General features: G+C 60.2%; 1 protein-coding gene across 2 annotated transcripts; it reads left to right on the forward strand.

Annotated features, from left to right (window-relative positions):
* Positions 1-3,672: 3,672 nt before the first annotated feature.
* ZNF316 (zinc finger protein 316) lies at positions 3,673-18,079 on the forward strand. Of its 2 annotated transcripts, XM_061402216.1 has the most exons (6): positions 3,673-3,808; positions 7,737-8,046; positions 8,256-8,374; positions 9,525-9,651; positions 10,142-10,255; positions 12,847-18,079. In XM_061402216.1, exons 2-6 carry the CDS (start codon positions 7,764-7,766, stop codon positions 15,171-15,173), a joined length of 2,970 nt encoding a protein of 989 aa, XP_061258200.1. In that variant the 5' UTR covers positions 3,673-3,808; positions 7,737-7,763; the 3' UTR covers positions 15,174-18,079. The 2 variants fall into 2 exon arrangements, with proteins under 2 accessions (XP_061258200.1, XP_061258201.1); XM_061402217.1 differs by lacking the exons at positions 3,673-3,808; positions 8,256-8,374 and having other exon boundaries at positions 7,826-8,046.
* The last annotated feature ends 3,333 nt before the right edge of the window (positions 18,080-21,412 follow it).

A 21,412-nucleotide genomic window follows, 5' to 3' on the forward strand; every position in this document is an offset into this window, starting at 1 on the left:
GGTGAGCCACGGGGCCCCCATCTCCCCCAGTCCCCACCAACTGGAGTGAGCACAGGGTCCCACGTTCATCCACGCACAACGCGTACTAGCTGAGTGTAAATGCGTAGACATATACCCAGACCAAAAACTCCCGTTGAGAATGAGGGACAAGCAAGGGTCGGGCGGCTGGCCTCAGAGGGCTCGAAGGATGCTGTTGAGAACCCACAGGAAGAGGTGGCCAGAGAGGCCAGTGGCCAGGACTGCTGAGTTCTTGGAGCCCAAGCACAGGGCCGCACAACGTTTTGAGGAATATCACTGCAAGATGCAGGAAACGGGGAGGGGAGGAGGCGCGTCAAGGCTGGAAGCTGGGTCTCTGGCTCCCCAGCACCCCGTGAAGACAGGCCTGCCTGGCAGGGGTCCTGCCCCAGGGTCTGTGCCCACAGGCACCTTCGGGCAGCCAGCTGTGACCCCTGGCAGCTCAGGACTTAGGTGCTTGGCAGAGTCAAGGCCAGGTGACTTCAGATCATGCAAGGCCCAAGTGTGGTCTATTTGGGACAGCCCTGAGTAGGCACAAAGGTGATGCCAGGCCTGTGGGGCAGGGAGGGGGTCACCTGCAGAGGCTCAGCCAGCCTGAGGCTGTTGGCAAGGCCCGTACATCCAATCCAGGTCCAGTGGAGCATGGGAACGGAATCGGGTGGGATCACAAGAGTGGGGAATTTTATTTGATTCCAAAACAAACAAACACTAAGGAGCCTGGCAAGTGGCTCAGGTTTGATTCCTACAGAGGAGTGGGCGGATGCCCTGAGCACACCTTGCCCCTGCAGTCTTCATAGGCGTGAGGCAGAGGAGGACTGGAAGCCGCATTGCGACCTGTGACACGCTGAACATGGAAGGCTCCGGGACCTCCGTGTGGACCCTCACTCTGTCCTGCACGGGCCGAGCTTTGGGGACTCTGCCTGTCACACGGCAGGACGAAGGAGAGGCTCCGGGGGTGGAGGTGTGGGGAGGAGACCCTCAGGGAGGGGAGGAAACCACAGGGCCCAGGACGGCAGCCTCTCCTTGGCCTCGAGAGGCTGGTGGTCAGCTGAGGGAGGAGACTCGGGTAGGGACTGGGCAGGGGGCGCTGCCCAGTGGGCAGAGTTGGTGGACTCCACAGCTAGGAACATCCGCAGAGATCAGAGGAAGAAATCGGCTCTTAGGGAAGGGGTCAGGTGGGAACAGGCCAAGAGGACAAGTGAGCAGACGCCACGGTGCCATGGGGGTCTCTGCCGGATGAGGTGGAGGGTTCGAAGACAGGGATGAGCTGTCAGTTCTGTTTCACCTGCCCCCTCCCCAGTTTGGGCTTCCCAGTCCATTAAGAATCCCTGTCAGTTAAAAATCTGCCTGCAATGCAGTAGACCCAGGTTGGATCCCTGGGTTGGGAAGATCCCCTGGTGGAGGAAATGGCAACCCAGTCCAGAATGCTTGCCTGGAAAATCCCATGGACAAAGGACCCTGGCGGCCTATAGTCCATGGGGTCACAAGCGTCAGACATGACTTAGCAACTAAATCACCACCACCTCCTCCCCCATTTGTTTCCTATCTGGTTCTGGTGCCTGACTGACTTCATCCCCTGTCCCTCACATTAGGAGTGGACTTGACCAGTGGGCAGCACTGGTAGGGTGGGAAGGAGAGGACAGGCTGGCGCTGCAGGGGGAAGGGGCCAGTCGCACCCCTCCCGCACAGCCCCAGCTCCTCCCCGGTGACGCCACCTCCAGCCTCCAGCTCCCTGCAGGCCTCCTCCCCACCCGCCCCTTCAGGTCCAGGTGCCACCCGGTGACGCCACCTCCAGCCTCCAGCTTCCTGCAGGCCTCCTCCCCACCCGCCCCTTCAGGTCCAGGTGCCAGTCTCCGGTGCCTCCGTTCCTATTGCTCCCCTTTTCCTGGCTCTGCTGCTCTCCTGAGTTATCTCCCCTTCAGAGCTTCTCAATGGGACCACCTGGGGTGGAGGGGGCTGGGGAGAGGGTCCCGGAGTCCAAGGCACAGAGGCCCACAGGACCAGATGGGGAGTGCCATGGACAAGTGGGCCTGCAGAAAGGTGGGGGCGGGGGGATGGTGGGCATGGAGCACCTCAAGCCCAGTCTCATCCGCTGGGGCTGGTCACTTCTGAGGGCCCGGAGCGGGACCCTGCAAACCACAGGTGTGACACTGGCAGAACTGATTTTTTTTTGCCATCTTTTAATGAGACCTTCAATTTTTAGTTTTTAAAGATTTTTTTCTTTTGATGTGGCCCATGTTTAAAGTCTTTATTGAATTTGTTACAGTATTGCTTCCATTTTATGTTCTGGCTTTTTGGGATCGAGGTGTATGGGATCTTACTTTCCTGACCAGGGATCAAACCCCTCACCCTCTGCATTGAAAGGCAAAGTCCTAATCACTGCCAGGGAAACAACATATATATATATATCTGCTTTGTTGAGATATAACTGACATATAACACTGTATTCGTTTTAGGTGTTCAATGTAACAATTTGATGTATACTGTGAAATGACTGCCACAGTAAGTTTAGTTAAGCCTCATCACCACACACAGCTACCCTTTTCCCCTCCTTGTGATGGAAATCGCTGTGCAGGCAGGTCTGAGTCCTCCGTGGTCTGAGCAGACCCACAGCCAGACGCTGAGGGTCTGGAGGGGAGAAGCTGTCACTTCAAGCAGGTATGAACCCTCTGAGAGCCGAGTCAGGCTGTAGTGTTGACAGTCCTGTCTTAAGGGGTGGGGGTGGGCGGGCATTAGTGAAAATAGAAGAAAAATGGTACCAGTGCAATGATAGCTGGGCAAGGCCCAGCCTCCGTGGGTGCAAGGTGTCACCATAAGACAGCAGCTGTGGCCCTGGGGGTGGGGGTGGGGGGCAGATACAGGTAAGTTTTGGGGAGGGCTGTGGACATCCCGAGTCTCCCACCTCACGTTCTCACACCTCCTGGGCGGCCGTCTCCCGCTCCCGCCTCCCTCTGCTGGGGGAACACGTCCCTTCCTAGAAGCGGGCCCTCTTCCTGGTCACTTGGAAAGCTTCCAGATCTGAGGGCTTATTGCATTCATCCAGCGACCCCGGCCCAATGGCTGGCCCCCTCGGTCCGCGTCCTCCTCCATCCTGGGAACACCCCCACCTCTACCTTCTAGCCAGAGTTGGCCCCACACGAGCCGTGGGCGTCCGGCCCACCTGCTCTTGTCCTGCTGGCCCCTGCCCGGCAGGGATCGGCCCTGCCCTGTCCGGATCTGAGGGCACGCGGGCCTGCACGACGCCTCCCCGAGGCCACTCATAGGGGTCACCTCTTCCCTCCACCATCGCGGGGCCTGGGATGGAGCCAGCCGGCTCTGGCGCTCAGCAGAGCTCCTGGAATTGCGGTTGAGGCTGAGCGGGTTCTGGGGAGCGGCGGTCCGGCCAGGGACCAGGCGGGCGTCTCCAGGGCCAGGGCGGGGCGGGGGGGTCCCCGGAGGTGGGGTTGGGTCCTGGGAAGGCGCGGGGGCGGTGCGTCGCGGTCCCCAAGGCCGGGGTCCCGGTGCACACGAGCGCGCGGACTCAGGGCCGAGGGCGCCCTCGCGCGAGGGGCGCGTCCTCTCCCCCCACGCACGACCCTTTGAGGCCGCGCTGGACCCCGCGTGACCGGAAGTGCCCCCCCGTGGGCACTGGCGAGGCGGAGCCCGGCGGCGGCACTTCCGGTGCCCACGCGCCGCCGCCGCCGCGCAGCTCCGGGGCCGTCACTTTGTGTAGCGCGGGGCGCGCAGGCCCCGGCCCGGCCCCGGTGTCCGGCGGCGGCTCGGCGGCTGGCGCGCGCGGTGAGCGGGCGGCGCGGTGAGTGCGCGGCTGGGCCGGCGGGCGGCGCTCGCGGGCGGCAGGTGCGGGCGGGCCGGGCGCGGGCGTGGGGTCGGGGTCGCGCCGCCCCTCGACGCCGGCGCGCGAGGCCGCGGTGAGATCGCGGCGCGCGGCGGGGCGGACCTGGCCTGGACCTGGGGTTGGGGGGCCCGGAGCAGCGCGCTGGCCTGGCCTTGGGCAGCCGCGCCCACGCTCAGTGCAGCCGGTTGACCCCCGCCCCGGCCTGCGCGATGGGGGCGGGCTCCGACCCCCGGGGTCGGTCCGGGTGGGCAGCGCGGAGTAGGCGGGCAGCAGAGGACACACGCGCGCTAGTCCTGGGAGGTGCCCTCCACGGTCTAGGCCGGAGGGGCGGGGGTTGGGCCGCGGCCGCCCCCGGGACACACCCATCCAGAAGGGGCTGTCACGGCCTGGCCCCTACTTCCGCGGGAGGCGGGGGCCTGATCAGCCCCTTGAAGGGGTAGAGATGGCTGGGCTAGGCGCCCCCCGCGAGCCTGCTTAGTGACCTTGGGGGCCTTGTCTGGGTCTTCCCTCTTCAAATGGAGGCTCCGGTGGGCAGCTTGGCCGAGTCTTGTACCGCCAGGAGGTAGCTTGCGGAGCTCACTCCTGGGATCGGATGGGGTCCTTCCTGGGGTCGGATGGGGTCTGGGCTGCCCCGTGTGGTCGCAGAGATGGGAGAGGGGCTGGCGTTTGGAGGAGGACCCAGTGGGCAGAGGAGAGGGGAGGTATGCATGGTCAGGCCCTGCTGTGCCTGTGTGGGGAGACGTTGGTGCTGGGTTTAGTTCAACAAGTGTCGGCAGGTCTGGGGCGCTGGCTGCCAGGTGAGGGGCTGCCTTTGGGCAGCAGGCATGGCCCCGTGGATACACCTGCACCAGGGGCACACCAGGAGAGTAGAGGGGCCCAAATCGTGGACAAGCAATGAGGATCCTGGTAGTCAAGGAAGAAGATGGAAGCCTGGAAGGCCTTGAATAACGGGTGGGGCCAGTGAGGCCACCAGAGGGTAGGAAGGGGCCCAGCTGCCCCTGCGCCCACCCATTCCTCCTGCTGCTCCCCATAGGTTCCCTGGATGTGGGATCTCAGTGGAGAGTTGCTGAAAGTTTCCCAAGTTTGCCGCTTGCTGTCCGTGGGGCAGGCATCTTGTCACTGCCCCCCTCCACCCTGTTCTAAATTCTGCAGCATGGTACCCTAGGGTGCAGCCCCGCCCCACCTCCCAGGCAATAATGGTCTGGGATGACCTGCGGGGTTATGTTGATCAGGTTGCTTACCTGGCTTACCTGAGCGGGATGCCAGGAGGTGAGTGTCTGGTGGTCTGGCAGGTTGGAAAGAGAAGAGAGCAGAGTGTGCAGCACATACCTGGCCTGGGGAGGCAGAAGGAACCTGGCACCCAAGTTACTTAGTTACTTTTTCGGAACCGTTCTATTCCAGATGCTGGGTCAGGATGGAGGGATGTCTGGCTGGGCGGTCGGCAGGGTGACTGCCCGTCTCCATGGCAGCCGGGTCTTTCCTTCTCTGATCACCAGCAGGTGCACCTCTTAGGAGAAGAGCCCTCAGGGCCTGACCTCCTTAGACGCACCACCAGTGGGTTCCAGGGTGAAGGACCCTCAACAGCAATTAGTCTGTTCTGGAACGTGATGTGGGGCCAGAATACTGAGTCTTAAAAAGCTTATGTTCATTGCGTTGACCGCAGGCTTTAGAATCATTCCTTTGGTAAATATCTGAGTGCTCACTCTGTCTGGCACAGAAGAGATTTGAGAGAGGAGCAGAGGGAGCTTCTGCCCACCTGGAGTCGACTATGTGCGTGGGCAGACAAGCAATAGCAGATACTTCAATAAGTGTATTAAAATGTAGGTGCTGAGAGCGCAGAGTCCCGGGAACTGTGCATGTCATAGGAGCCCAGGGGGCTGCCTCCAAAGGCCCAGTGAAGAGGGAAGGAGAGTGCCAGGGAGCGGGAGCGGCATGTGCAAAGGTCTCGAGGTGGAACGAGCACAGGGTCACTTTATTCCAAAGCCACGAGTCCTCAGGTGCAGGCCCGGCCTGGGGGCGCCTGCTGTGGGAGAGAGCTAGGCAGGAGGGGCTCTGCTGGGCTTGGCATGGCATCCGGGCTTAGCCTGAATTTGCAGCCTGAGGCCTGGATGAGAAGAGCCTCCCTCTGGGCCTGAGGTGAGTGGCGATTGGGAAACCTCTGCTGAGTGTTTCTGACACCCTGAGTGCTGGGTAGGGCTCTGTCCTCCTGCAGGCGGCCAAGGTGACACATGCACATGTGTTTCTGCAGCTCAGGCACCTTCACGTGGCCAGAGAGCCACGGAGACTGAGGACATGGGCTCTGCGAGTGACTGGGGCGGAGGGTGGCCCTCCTGGGTGTAGTTCCCGTGGCCGGCACCTTTAGTCCAGTGATACGGGACCTAGGACGGGGCCAGCGTGAGAGTCAGGACAGAGGGGGCTTCTGGGTGCCCGTGTGCCCCCGGACTTGGGTCCTGGTCTCTGGGAGGAGCTGTGCGAATGCTCAGAGTTCCCTCCCAATTATACTGTAGATTTTAAAGCGGCAGCTCAGAGCACTTGGGAAAAATGAGCGCACGCTGCCTTATTAACATAGACGTGATGAGTTGTGGTAAGAGCTAATCAGTGAGCACTTCTCCTAGGAGGTGCCCGGTGGTCTGGACTGTTCTCGTGACTGGGGGGCACCTTTCTGTGGGGGCCCCGTCCTGGATTAGGGCTTCTGCGGCAGACACCGTGTGCTGATAGAGCTGGCTGAGCTGGGGTGGGCCCTGGTGTCCTCTGATCCTCTGGGGTTCCCACTCTCTGCCCAGGATCCTGGGGTTGCTGTGTTTGGAAGTGACCCCATTCAGGTCTGAGAGACTGATGAGCCACGCTGGCCGATGGCCCTTAGCCTCTGCGCTTTGCACTCAAAGCCTGTGCCTCTGTCTTGTCCCCAGCGCTCCACTGGGGTTGGTGAAGGATGCGCAGGTGGGAGAGAGGAGTGGCCCCAGGGCTCTCGGCCTCCCGTCCGTCTTGGGTCCACAGCCCCAGGCTCTGTGCCCCAGGCAGTGTGGCTGTGTCCGCCTCCCTCCTGAGTGCCTGGCTGAGCCCTCAGTGACATCCACGTGAGTTTCAGGTGCTGTGAGTCACCGGAGATTTGATGACTCGACGCTTAGGGTTCCCGGATCCCTAAACGTGAACAGGGTCACCAGGAGTTTTATTTCACCTTGCTGGTCCAGCGATGAACCAGATTTCCATGACCTGCTGAGCTTTTTCCAGGTGCCCTGGATGGCACGAGGGGCGAGGGCCGTGCCACATGCCGAAGGGGCCTGACCTGCTGGCTTGGCAGAGCAGGTGCCCCCAGCAGGGTGGTCTCACCTTCCCCGCCCAGAGCTGTGGCCCGCACGCTCAGACCTTGGCTCCCATACTCCCTGCTGCCACGTTTGTGTCCAGAGCTGAGTGAGCGTCTCCTCCACTCATACATCGGGTGAGCTGTTCCTCACAGGCTGTGTGGACCCCTTTCACTTAATCTTAGCCAAAAGGCCAAGAAGCGATTGCGTGCGCCCCTTTCTGCTAAACACAGGCTGGACCACCCTCTGGCACATTGCCTGGACTTTATGCTTCCACATCCTCGTGGATAAAAAATGCAGGATTAATCCCCAATTTACTCCAAGAAAGCACGGTGGTTCACAGCAGGCCTGTCGTGCTCCCAGGAAAGAGCCACGGCCGAGTAACGGGCAGCATTTCTGGGGACAGAATCTAGGTTGTCCCCCCTGAGAAAGAGCTCAGGGGGAAAGGAAAGCGCTCCTGTCCTGGTGCCCAGTGCCCCGTTACTGCACCTCAGGGCAGAGCAACCCCGCCTCCCCAGGAGGGCTGCAGAGCCCCGGAGCAGATGCGCGGGGGCGGCGCGTCACCGTCACCGTCTGTGTTTCAGGCGGAGTTGAGGCTCCTGGCAGAGGCGATGGCAGCCCCTCGCACGACTCCAGACTCGCCCGCCGCCCAGCTGGAGAGGCTGGACGGATCGGAGTGTGGTCCTGACCAGGAGGAAGAAGAGGAGGAAGGAAAGGGGGACCAGGTGGAGGCGCTGGAGGAGCGGCTGGCGGAGGAGGTGGTGGTGGACGCAGATGTGGAGGTGGACGCCACGGTGGAGGCGGCGCTGGCAGGAGAGCAGAGTCCAGCGTCGGGGACCCAGGAGTGCCCCCACGGCGGCAGGGACACCGAGTCACCGGGCCTTCAGGAAAAGGGTAAGAGAAGGGAGCTGACCCCTGGGGAGGAAGTTTCAGGGGGCTTTAGGGGGCAGCCGGGAAGAGCTCTTGGACAGGGCAGAGCCGGGGCTGCGGGATCAGCGCGCCGCACTTGAAAAGGGGGCGTGGCCAGGAGCTGCCCATCCTGGCTGGATGGACACGTGTCCGTCCGAGGCTAAAGCCAGGCCTTCAAGAGTCTCTCCGCTCAGCCCTGCAGGCCTTCCGGGCTCCAGCCACGCCGAGGGATGAGGACCTGGAGCGGGAGGGGGAGGGGGACGAAGAGGAGGAGGACGAGGACGAGGTCGACTCCCTGACGTCTGGGTCTCAGGTGAGCTGCCCCCTGGTTTGGAGCTCAGTTAACCAGGCAGGGGTTCCGGGGCAGAGGGAGGGGGCGGGATCCGCACCTCCTGTTGCGGAAACCCCCTGCTGGCAGGGCAGCGGCTCTGTGGGTCCCAGGCCAGCCCCAGCTGTGAGCGGGGTCAGGGCTGAGGGAAGCAGTTGGCCGTCTCTCTGAGCGACTTCACTTTCACTTTTCACTTTCATGCACTGGAGAAGGAAATGGCAACCCACTCCAGTGTTCTTGTCTGGAGAATCTCAGGGACGGGGGAGCCTGGTGGGCTGCCGTCTATGGGGTCACACAGAGTCGGACACGACTGAAGCGACTTAGTAGTAGTACTAGTAGTAGTCTGAAGCCCAGGGGTTATGGTTCTGCTGTCCTGGGCCTGACGCTTCCCAGGCCACTGTCCTGAGTGGGCAGCAGTGCCCAGGGGTTATGGTTCTGCTGTCCTGGCCTGACGCTTCCCAGGCCACTGTCCTGAGTGGGCAGCAGTGCCCAGGGGTTATGGTTCTGCTGTCCTGGCCTGACGCTTCCCAGGCCACTGTCCTGAGTGGGCAGCAGTGCCCAGGGGTTATGGTTCTGCTGTCCTGGCCTGACGCTTCCCAGGCCACTGTCCTGAGTGGGCAGCAGTGCCCAGGGGTTATGGTTCTGCTGTCCTGGCCTGACGCTTCCCAGGCCACTGTCCTGAGTGGGCAGCAGTGCCCACACTCTGCTGGTGCCAGTTGCCCACCCCGGCGTGAGCTCTCACACCGCTGGTGTGACCCCTGGCTTGAGGCAGACAGTGATGCGGGAGGGGTGAGGTGGCCATGCAGCATAGCTGAGGGGTCCTGGTCGTCGTGGTCCTGGGACTTGGGCATGAGACCCCGTGCTGCCCCACCTGAGCTGAGCGATCTCCTCTCTGAGCCTGAGGTCCTGATTGCTGAATGAGACTGGCCTGGGCGAGGCCTGGGAGCCCCTAGTTCCGCCGGGCGTCTGTAGGCTTGCCAGTGATGGGGTGCTGGGCTGTGTCCCCGTGAGCCCCACATTGCAGGGCGAGCCCAGTTCCCGCCAAAGTGATCTCCTGTCCTGTCTTCGTGGGGGTGCGCCCCTGCCTCTCACCCAGCTCAGGGAAGGGCAGTGGCCAGGGTGCTTTGTTTCCCAGGGGCTGGTGACCTTTGAAGACGTGGCTGTGTACTTCTCCCTGGAGGAGTGGGAAAGGCTGGACGCAGAGCAGCGGGAGCTCTACAAGGAGGTCATGCGGGAAAACTATGGGATCCTGGTGTCCTTGGGTGAGCAGAGCCCTCCGTCCGCAGGGGGCATCCTAGCCTGACGGCTGCCTGGGGCTTAGCTGTCTGAGGGTGGTTTGTGGAGCCCGAGGATCCTGGAGAAGGGGTTGCTGGTGCCTGCTCACCTCCTAGGGAAGCCCTGGGGACCAGCCTGGCTTCCGGCCAGGGTGTGTTGCGGGGGTCTCACTGTGGCCCGGCAGCACCGTGGCCCAGGTTCCATGTCCTGGGGAGTGGCTGGCCCAGCGCTGGTCTCTGTGCTCCCCTTAGAGGCCTCAAGGGGTGAGGAGTCCGGAGGCAGAGGAGAGGGGTGGGGCCCCCTGTGGACGGTGGTGTGTGGAGGGGGCTTGGCAGGGGAGTTGGGGGTGTGGGAGTTCCAGCGGGGAGGTGGGGAGGCAGGTTCTGGAAGGAATGGGACAGGAGCGGTGGAGGCAGGCCTGTGCGGGTCAGGGTGCGAGTACAGCCCTGCAGCTGCCGCCTGTTCTCTTTGGGCCAGGATACCCAGTCCCCAAGCCGGATCTGATCTTCCGGCTGGAGCAAGGAGAGGAGCCGTGGGTCCCGGACAGCCCGCGTCCCGAGGAGGGAGACATCGTCACTGGCGTCTACACAGGTGAGCGTGACACGGAGTCTCGCAGGTTTTCTGGCAGACTTCAGACTGCACCTTTGCTGCAGCTCCAGAGAGGGGCCTGGTGCTGCTGGTCTGCGCTGTTGGGGGGCTCCGTGGGGACTGCACGGCGCTGGGGGCTTATCCCTGCCTTTGAGAGTTGGCTCCTTTTGGTTCCAGTCTGCAGAGGCCCAAGGGCTGGGGAGTCTGTAGCAAACTTTGAGGCTCCTGTTACAACTCTTTAAAAATAATGCTCTCTCCTTGCCCTGCCCTCTGGTGGGTTTTGTGTGCCTGAGGGTCAGCTCTTGTGGCTTCCCCACCCATTCGGCCATTTCCTCTCACTGGGAGGCCTGGGACCGGGGGCCAGCGTTCCAGAGGGCAGTGTTCAGGGTGGTGGATTTCTCCTGAGAGCCTGGACCCGGCTCTGTTCCTCCAACTTTCTGGGCCTCATTTTGTAGTCGGGAGGAGAATAAAGAGTTTGAAGGAAACCTGTAGTTTCCTGCCCCAAGGCTGTCGGACTGTTGGTTCCATGGCGGTGCTCCACGGGGTCTGTGAGCTGTTCCAGGAGGTCGGGAGGTTCAGGGGAGACCCAGGCACAGTGCGTGTGTTTGCTTTAGTCTTGGGTGATGCTTGCCTCGTGCGGGCTCCGGACGTCTCATGCCACTCACGTACCTGGAGCAGCATGTAGATGTTTTAAATTAAATACAGGAAGACATAAACAGCGCTGTGCCTACACGTGTACTCTTCAGAGTATTTCCTCGTATACTGTTTATTCTCATAACAGCTCTGTGAAATAGCAGGGGAGGAATGATTGGTCTCACGTGACAGTGGAGGAAATCAACTTTTAAAGTAGTGATTCAGTCACTCGCCCACGGTGGGCTCAGGCCGCGGTCCTTACGTTCCACTGTGCTGTGGGCTGGCTTTCCTGCCCTGGGTCCCCAAGTTCTCTGGGTCCCTGTGGGAATGTCCCCTGGCCTTCAGGATTGGGGGACGGGCCTCGGGCTGGTAAGAAATGCTGCTGCTGCCTCTAGGCTGAGACTGGGATGTAGGTGATATTTCTCAGAGGGTCTTAGCGGGAGATGTGCCCTGTTTCAGGGGTCCAGCTCTGAAATGCCACCTGGGGACCGAGGGACTGCAGGTTTTCATTGGCTGGTCTCTGAACATGTGGTTGGGTGTGTCCCCCTTCTCCACATGTCTTGGGGGGAAGTATGGGCAGGTTGTCAGGCTTGGAGCATGGCCCCGGCTGAGGTAGTCCTCACCTGGTGTCAGAGTCCTCAGGAGTGGACGTGTCAGGGAGACGAGGTGCCAGGCTCCCTTCCCCAGGGTGCACTTGTCCACTCCGTGCCGTGGGTCCTGGAAGAGGCAGTGGAGAAAGCCCCAAGCCCTTTGTCAGAGCACCTCCTCCACCCCGGCTCCAGCCTCACCAGTAGACCTGATGGGTCCTCACTCGAATCCCACACAGGCTTGCATCTGGGAACTCGGGAAGCCCTGTCCCCACCACAACCTGGAGTGATCCTTCCAGGTGCTGGAATTCTGAGGTGGACTGCGTGGTGCGTGGCCGTGGTAGACAGACGCAGGCAGAGTGCACTCGAGGAAGGTGGCACACAGGTGCTCTGAGCACTGGGGGTGCTGTGGGCCAGGTTCCTTGTGTGACGTAGCGCCTGCTCTGTAAATACCAGTTCCTTCCTGGTGTATCATGACGGCAGGCATATCACTCCATTTATAAACCGATTCTGTGTCCGCACTCCTCACTGAAGGGTGAGATCAGGAAACTGCTGGTGGAGGAGGGACAGGATTGCAGGGTTCTGGGACGGGTCCTCGGCCTTCTACGATGGGAAGATGTTTGTAGCTCACCCAGTCTTGGTTTGGGACCATTTCTCAAGTGCACAATGGCTCAGAAAAAAAACAAACAGGATTCAGGGAGGCTCGTCTCTGCCCGCAGAATAGCCGGAGCATAGTTACGGTGAGTGCAGAGAGCTGAGGCCTCCAGGCCCTTTAGGTCCTTGGCTCAGGGCAGCCTTTCTTGGTTCTGCTCTGGGGGTGGGAGCCTGAGGCTGGGGGAGAGGGACCGAGAGCCAGAGAGATGCTGAGCAAAGCTTAGGTGCTCACAAAGTCAAGCCCTCCGTGACCCGGCCGTACTGGCACTGGGGTCTTGGCTGCCTTGGGCCAAGCAGGCCAGGAGGTGGGGTTCTCCAGGAGACAGGGGGCTTTGGGAAAAACAGAGCAGGCATCTCAATCTATTTTTCTGGCCTGTGGTCTCACAGGAGCCCCCAGGCAACGTCACCCACCTTGTAGGTGTCCCTGTTCTTCAGTGAGGTGGCAAGCCCTGGAGGGAGCTGGAGCTGTGGAAAAGGGATTTGTTGAGGCCATGTGAGGCAAGTTTGAGAAGGGAAGGAACACCAGCCTTCTTAGGAGGGACAGAGAAATCTCCTGTCTGCAGAGTTCCTCCTACCTGGGGTAGGGACGGAGGCATCCTGAATTCGGCCCAGTGCTCCAGGAGCCTGGGGTCCCACAGAAACAGCTCCTTGCAGGAGCCGGTAAGGGGCTGCTGGCACGGTGTCTTCTCACCTCTCCTGTGGTCTTCTCGTCGCCTTCAGGGGCCTGGTTCTGGACCAACGACATAGAGGACCACGAGGAGGATGACGACGAAGACTTCCTGGCAGAGGTGGCAGAGGAGGAGAACGAGCCCCCGGGGCTGTGGTCAGCGGCCTACGGAGTGGGCGATGTGCCTGGGACCTGGGGCCCTGATGACTCGGATTCTGCGCAGACTCCGGAGGGCTGGGGTCTGGACCCCGGCGGGCTCGGGGTCCTGGCCCCGGGGTCTGAGTCGAAGCCCTTTCTGCCGGACCGGGAGCCGGGTGCGAGCCTCCTGGCGCCCTGGGCATTCCCGGCCGCGGTGGCCGTGCCAGCTGGGCGCCCGGAGACGACGTGCGATGTGTGCGGCAAGGTGTTCCCACACCGGTCCCGGCTGGCAAAGCACCAGCGCTACCACGCGGCGGTCAAGCCCTTCGGCTGCGACGAGTGCGGCAAGGGCTTCGTATACCGCTCGCACCTGGCCATCCACCAGCGCACGCACACCGGCGAGAAGCCCTTCCCATGCCCGGACTGCGGCAAGCGCTTCGTATACAAGTCGCACCTGGTCACGCACCGTCGCATCCACACGGGTGAGCGGCCTTACCGCTGCGCCTTCTGCGGCGCGGGCTTTGGGCGCCGCTCCTACCTGGTCACGCACCAGCGCACGCACACGGGGGAGCGGCCCTACCCCTGCCCGCACTGTGGACGCAGCTTCAGCCAGAGCTCGGCGCTCGCGCGGCACCAGGCGGTGCACACGGCCGACCGGCCCCACTGCTGTCCCGACTGCGGCCAGGCCTTCCGCCTCCGTGCCGACTTCCAGCGCCATCGACGGGGTGGCGGCTGCGCGGAGCCCGGCAGCGAGGGCCCTCGGCCGGAGCCCTGCAGCGAGACGAGGCCTGCGGCGGGGCCCGAGGAGGCCGAGGTGGGGCCGGAGGGGCTGGAGGGGCCCGAGATCGATGAGGCGGACGGAGAGACTGAGGGAGAAGCCGAGGTGAGAGAGGCGGCGGTGGAGGCGCCCACCCCACGGAGCAAGGACGACCCCGAACCGGACAGGCGGTTTCTGGGGCTGGGCAACGGCCTGGGGGAGGGCGAAGGCCCTTCCTCGCACCCGCTCGGCTTCCACTTTCCCATGCACCCCAAGTCTTGGCTCCACCCGGATGGCTTTCCGATCCTGGGCCTCCCGGACTTCGGGGAGCGGCTGCCGGCTGACGGGCGCCCCCTGCCCGGACCCCTGGGGGGCCGGCTCTCCCTGGTGGAGGGCGCCGGGCTGGCCTGCGACCCTTTCGGCGGTGGGGCCGGGCCTGGAGGCGCCAGCGGCCTGCGTGCGTTCGGGCCTGCAGTCGGGGGACTGCTGGCGGAGCCGGCACCCGCCGCGCTAGCAGAGGAGGAGAGCCCGTGGATCTGCTCCGACTGCGGCAAGACGTTCGGGCGCCGCGCGGCTCTGGCCAAGCACCAGCGCTACCACGCGGGCGAGCGGCCGCACCGCTGTGCCGATTGCGGCAAGAGCTTCGTGTACGGTTCGCACCTGGCGCGCCACCGCCGTACGCACACCGGCGAGCGGCCCTTCCCGTGCCCGGAGTGCGGTGCGCGCTTCGCTCGCGGCTCGCACCTGGCGGCGCACGTGCGCGGCCACACGGGGGAGAAGCCCTTCGTCTGCGGCGTGTGCGGCGCGGGCTTCAGCCGGCGCGCGCACCTGACGGCGCACGGGCGCGCGCACACAGGCGAGCGGCCCTACGCGTGCGGCGAGTGCGGCCGCCGCTTCGGGCAGAGCGCGGCGCTGACGCGGCACCAGTGGGCGCACGCCGAGGAGAAGCCGCACCGCTGCCCCGACTGCGGCAAGGGCTTCGGCCACAGCTCGGACTTCAAGCGGCACCGGCGCACGCACACGGGCGAGAAGCCCTTCCGCTGCACCGACTGCGGCCGCGGCTTCGCGCAGCGCTCCAACCTGGCCAAGCACCGGCGCGGCCACACGGGCGAGCGGCCCTTCCCGTGCCCCGAGTGCGGCAAGCGCTTCTCGCAGCGCTCGGTGCTCGTGACGCACCAGCGCACGCACACGGGTGAGCGGCCCTACGCCTGCGCCAACTGCGGCCGCCGCTTCTCGCAGAGCTCGCACCTGCTCACCCACATGAAGACGCACCGCGGCGCGGCGGGCGCGCCGGTCCAGGCGCCCGCCGCGCCCGTGCCCAAGGCCGAGGCGCCCGCCAAGGGGCCGCCGAGCGCGGGCACAGGGACCGGGCCCGGGGAGCACGGCAGTACCCTGCTGGAGTTCGCGGGCGGAACGAGCTTTGGCTCCGAGCCGACGGCCGCCTTCGCGGGGCCTTCGGGCGCCTACGAGGAGACCATCCTGTGAGGGCCTGTGACGGAGGCGCAGGCCGCTAGGCCGCCGGCCCTTTGCTCCTCTGGCCTCGGGGGATGCCGAGGGCCCCAGCCCTGGTGCGGTGCCTTACCCTCAGCCCCGGTGCACCGGCCTCAGGCTTCCCTCCTGCTCGGCCCTAGAGAACCGGCCGCCGAGCTCGCATGGCCGTGAGGGGGGCGCGGGGGGCGAGGCGAGCCGCGCGCGGAGCCGATGGGGCAGGGGCGGCCACCCCGACGGGAGACTGCGACATCCCTGGATCGATGCGGTGAGGCCACGCGGTGGGGACGGCCGGCGATGTTATTTATTTTACCCGGGTTCGATTTGGGTGGTCCAGGGGAGAGGTGGCATGTGAGTGAGTAACGGGGGTTTAACATAACGGCGAGGGAGGGGCAGGCCTTGCGTCAAGGGAGGGTGGGGTGGTCGAGGGGTTTGGCTGACGACTTCTTCCCATTCCTCAGCGGGAGACTTCAGGGATCTCCTGGCCCTTCAGAGTATGTCCAGGAAGCGTTAAGGACTGTGCGTGGCGAGGGGAGACCTCGTGGGTTTTCAGAGGACGGTGTTCCTCCCTAATCCGGGGTAGGGGAAGCAGAGATGCACTGGGAAAGCTTTTGTTCTGTGACCGCGGATATTTATTTCCACTGCTTGTATGGCCTGAAGAATCTGGAAGGAGGAGAAAAAAGCCAGAAACCAAACCGTGGCCCCGTGCAAGGTGGGGTAGGATGGGGTAGCAGGTGTCCACAGGGTCCCCAGGGACCTTGAAGCCTTACTCTCCAGGGTCCTCACTCTGCTCACCCCACTTGAGCCCGGAGATCCAGCCTGGTGGTGTGGGGTTTAGTCTTAACTCCCCCTTGGAATTCTTTGGTGCCCTTACCCTGGGCAGCTGGAGGCACGCACTCAGAGATTCCCCCACAGCGCTGCCTTCGGCTTCCCGGCTCCTCTGCTCGCACAGGGGGGACATACAGGGCCCTGCTCTTCTGAGCCCGTGGCTCACTTAGATCCAATAACCCAGTGTAAAGTGACAGAGGTCGGTAGCAAGGTCATTTAGGGCTATGAACGCCCAGCCCCCCACCCCCAGGCTCCTTTCACTCTGCCTTTGTTGTCCTACTAGAAGCCAGCAGTGTTTCTGTTTAGATTCCCATTTCACAGAGTGGGCGGTAAGCCGTCCACCTTGGGGGGTTCCGACCTGAGCCCGTGGCTCAGTGACTGACCAAGTATCCAACTATGCAAGGCCCGCGGCCAGCACCCACCTTCCAGGCCGGCCGTTTGAAGCCACCAGGTCACCTGCAAGACACCTGCCCCACCCCCCTTGATGTTTTTTTGGCCAATGTGAGTGGGGCCAGAAAACCGAAATTTTGAAGCAACCTTATTCCCTTCTAGACCTAGTTCCTTCTGTGTTAGTGTAGATGTGGCCGTGGGGTCTGAGAGCCGGCAGCCAGGCTGCTAGAGGCTGGGCGGTAGGAGGCAGCGTAGTCACCGTAGTCGGTGGGTGGGAGGAGGGCCTGGACTGCCAGATGGTGGTGGTGAGAATTATTAGCCTGGCTGATGGGGGTGGAGTGGGTGGGGTGGGTGGTGAGGAGGACAGGGGTTCCCAGGGAGGCGCCGGCAGTGTTGGCTGGTGCCCTCTGTCTCTGGCCTCTCTCTCCCGCTGTGGGAAGGCACCTCAGGAAGGGCCCAGGGCAAGGTGGGCCAGCCCTGCTTGGCCGGGGTCTGGTCCGTGCCCATCCTGCATGGCCCAGCCCTTGAGCACAGACCTGCAGCCCCGCCCGCAGCTGTTGGCAGGAGGAAGGACCTAGCTTTAATAAAGAGTGGACAAACGAGCCTTGTGCCTGGACTGCGTGTTGTTGCCCCTTCTCCGGCCCCTCAGGGAGGCACTTCAGGGCTTCAGGCCCGTCTTGTTTCTGCAGACGATCTTAGGAGTGTCTCTTTTCAGAACCTAGAATTGGCCTGTGCGGAGTCAGCCCAAGAGAGCTTCAGCCCCTGCTGCCCGTGTCCACCAGGCCTTTTCGGGAGTCCCCAGCGGGCCTCCACACTGCCACCTACTCCTTGTAACACGCACACCTGTGTTGGGATATAGCCTTGTTTAGGGTTATTTTGGCCAGGCCCCGTCCCTGGCAGTCCAGACCTCTCTCCTGAGGCCCCAGCACCACACAGGTTTATCCAGGCTCACCTGCTCTGTGCCAGGCCAGGGCTCACCTCCCTGCACCTCAGACACCTTCCTTTGAACTGTTTCATTGACTTCTCACCACACGGTGTCCCTGCAACCAGACCTGACCCTCCCGTCCTTTCCCCAGGGAATTGAAAAGTATGAACTATGAAGTCAGTTCTCTTTTCAAATGTGGTTTGGAAGCATCAGAACAGAACCCAGTATTTCAGTAGCAGATGGACATTAAGACCTAGTGTAAACTGGACAGCCCTGAGGAGCTTAAAGGCTCTTCAGAAAAGTTATTCCCTGATAGAGTGTACAGTTGTCCAGCCAGATACTTGATTTTAGGGGGGAAATAAGGCAATCCTGATGGTTATAGAAAAGAAAAGGTAGACCGCCTCCCTGGTTTTGAGAGGATTTCCAAATTTCTGGAGTCCTGATTCATTCCACAAATGTCAGTTTAGCATCTCGCATCATGGCCAAGGAGGATCCGAAGCCCCCAGGGCCCTGTGAGACATGGCCCGTGAAGGCGGCGCTTTGAGAATTGTGAGGTCCTGAGCACCCTCTGGTCTCCACTTAACCTTTATCTCTTGAATCTTCCCATCCTCCTCCTTTTCTGACACCCTTTCACGTAATCCCTTCAAACATTTCCTTATAACTTTTTTTTTCTTTTCCTAATTGGCTACATATGGAATAAAAATATTTTGAAGTTTTGGATTATATTTATTAAATAAAGCTTTATGATCCTTGTTCATTATTTAATTTTTCCCCCTGATTTCAAAACCCATGCTAGTTGTAAAATTTCCAACAGGACAAAAATGAGTTAAGTACACGCTCTTCCTGTAGTCCCACCACATCCAGCCATCAGACACCATGGTTGCTGCAGGTGTGGGAGCGCATTTCTTCACATGGAGATGTTTTAAAACTCAGAACATGCTTTACATGCTCTATACCACTTGCTTTTTTCATCTAGCCACGACACACGCTTTCTTACCTGACAGTTTCCTCACTCTGAACTGCCCCATCGTAGCATCTTCATTTTGTGGATATACCATCATCACCTGTGAAACTCCTCCATCAATGGCTATTTGTTTCCAACTTCTCACTGTTGCAAACAGTGCTGCAACATAGATTCCTGTACGTGTGTCTGTGCAGTTATGTGGATTTTTAAGGTACCAGTTGAAATGAGATAAAACCCTGGAAGTGCTGATGCTGGGTCAAAGGGCATTCATACTTAAATTTTGAGATGCAGCTAAATGGCCATGGAGGACAGCTTCACTGGTGGCTCAGATGGTAAAGAATCTGCCTGCAATGTAGAGACTTGGGTTCATAGGTTGGGAAGATCCCCTGGAGAAGGGAATAGCAACCCACTCCAGTATTCTTGCCTGGAGAATTCCATGGATGGAGGAGCCTGGAGGGCTACAGTCCGTGGGGTCACAAAGAGTCGGACACGACTGAGAAATTAACACGGCCAACTCCAGCCTGGTGCCATGTTCGCCCAGGGCAGCGAGAAAGTGCTGGCAGTCTGTGGCCGCTTCAACACATGCCATCAGCATTCCATTTAACTTGGTTCTGCATTTTACAGAGTGCTGAATGGCTTGCATTTATTTCTTTTAAACACATAAACAGGTTTTTTAAAAGCAAAAACAAAACCTCGTGGCCTCTCCTAAGTTTTTCTGTGGCTGTTGATAGAAAGTATCTCTACCCAGACCTACCTGGCTTCTCTTGGATTACGGCTCCTTCACTATTCGTGCTTGTGTCCTGTGTTTCCAGCTACAGCCTTTCCTGTGGTTCCCAGAGGGCCCTGAAGCAGGGGGCCAATAGGAAGTCTCCTTTCTTTCTGTTCATTCATTCAGCAGAATCCTTGAGCAGAACCCCCTACTGGGGGCTCCCTCTGGCTATGCTCGGGGCATGTTCAGTCCTCAAGCTCCTTAAAACATTTTACTTTGCTAACTCAGCACTTTGAAAACTGGATTCTAACCCACAGTGAGAAATCCGTCTTACACAGTGCATGTGTGCATGTGAACACACACACATTTTAATGAGCCACTATGAAATCCTTGCATTTTTTTATCCCACCGTATGTATTTCATTAAAAGCACACACACACATACCTCACCCCATAATGAGTCGTGACCTGCAGTGTGGAAACCATGGTTGGAATTCCCCTACACTCCAGCCCCCTTCTGAGCTATGGGAGGGGGTGCTTTCCCAGGGTCCAGGCAAGCAAAGACAAGAGACTGGGCTGGGACTCTGCGAGACTTCTGTTCACATGCACCTCTGTCTGAGCCCCTGGGTCTAAGGTCATGAGGGAACTTGGGTGGACCTTGGTGACCTAGGCAGTGGGTGGGGTGTGGGAAGCCAGGACAGTGTACCTTTTTGGAAGCCCAGAGGCTTTCTTTCCTCCCTTCTGTCCTCTTCCTCCTGTTCCCTCTCAGAGAGGGAGATGCCAGAGCTGGCTGGCGTAATAGCTGCTCACACCTCTACGGCATCTGTGTCCTAGATGCTGTTCTGAGCTCTTTATGTGAATAAATTGGATACAACACATTATTATTTTTAGTCCCATTTTGCACATGAGGAAACTGAGACACAGAAAAGTCTCCTGCCCAAGGTTTGCCATGATTCAAGCCCAAACAGTGGTTCTCCAGTGTGTGCCTGACACTTTTGGAAACTGGAGCTGATAGAAAAGCCACCTCCTTTAATGGAAAACATCTTTCTGGGGGCAACCCAACCCCCCCAACCTGGGTGGGCTGACCCCATGACAATGGCTCAGGGGAGAGCAGAGGACCTAAGTGAGCAATTAGCTTGGTTCCTTCATCGTTGTTGTTGTCCAGTTGCCAAGTTGTGTCCGACTCTTTGCGACCTCATGCTCTGCAGCATGCCAGGCTTTCCTGTCCTCCACTATCTTCCAGAGTTTACTCAAACTCATGTCCGTTGAGTCAGTGATGCCATCCAACCATCTCATCCTTTCTTGGCCCCTTCTCTTGCCCTCAAATCTTTCCCAGAATCAGGGTCTTTTCCAATGAGTCGGCTCTTTGCATCATTCTTCATTGTAAAGGGGGAAGAAGTCCTCTTTCAAGTTAGAGGGGGTGTTGTTTGCTAGGTTGGTGGGATGTGCTTCATGTTGCAAGCAGATGCTGTGTTTGTCTTGTGGGGAGAGCCTGGCTTGGATTTGCAGAGAGAGAAGGCTGATGATACTCCTGGAGAGAGCTGTTACCCAAGTCCTACAGGGATAATGTTTTGCTCTAAGGACAGTTGGAGGTGGGTTTCCATAACCTGCAGCAGGTAGAGACCTGACCAGTATGGGGGAGCCTGGGAACTTTCAAAATTTTAGTAGAGATTACAGAGATTAGATGCCTACCTTCCTGACTTCCTGCATTTGGAGGGCTCAAGCTCTCAGGGAGGCATGGGGCCCTGACTAGGACATCTATCCTGGACTGCATGGCATGGGATCCCAGGGGGCCTACATGCCCTTCCGAAGGTGCCCTCGGAGGTGGCTGAGCAGAAACCAGGTTACCGCACGTGTGATGGTCACAGGGCACTGGGCAACCAGAATGCATTCGTATTTGCTGCAGATAGGTGGGTGGTCATGGAGGAGAAGAGTAGAAGCTGTTTCCTGTCCGATGTTTTGATGACTTCTTCCATGTCAAAAACAACCCCAGACTTAGTGATTTAACACAACCACCATTTGACCGTGTGCACGGGCTTTGTGGGTCAGGACCTCAGACAGGCGTAGTGGGGCTGGCTTTTCTCTGCTTCGTGAGGTCTGGGACCTCTGCTGGGGCAGACTGGGCAGCTGGAATCGTACACCTGGACTTGGGCTAGCATGCTCCCCAGTGCCCTCCACCCCGGTGTGGCCTGGTTGTCTTCAAATAACTGGATACCACAGGTCTGAGCACATTCTACACACAAGGCAGGATCTGTGTGGCCTTTCATGACCTCAGCTGAGAAGTCACACTGTGTCACTTCTACCATACTCCATTGGCCAAAGCTCTTTTGAGGGGAGGGGCATAGAACCCCAATTCTCAGTAGCAGGGATGTCAGAGAGTTTTACGGTCATTTTTAACAGCCGCATGTAACCTTCCTCTTA

This window comes from Bos javanicus, chromosome 25 (assembly GCF_032452875.1).
Source record: "Bos javanicus breed banteng chromosome 25, ARS-OSU_banteng_1.0, whole genome shotgun sequence".
NCBI classification, from domain to species: domain Eukaryota; kingdom Metazoa; phylum Chordata; class Mammalia; order Artiodactyla; family Bovidae; genus Bos; species Bos javanicus.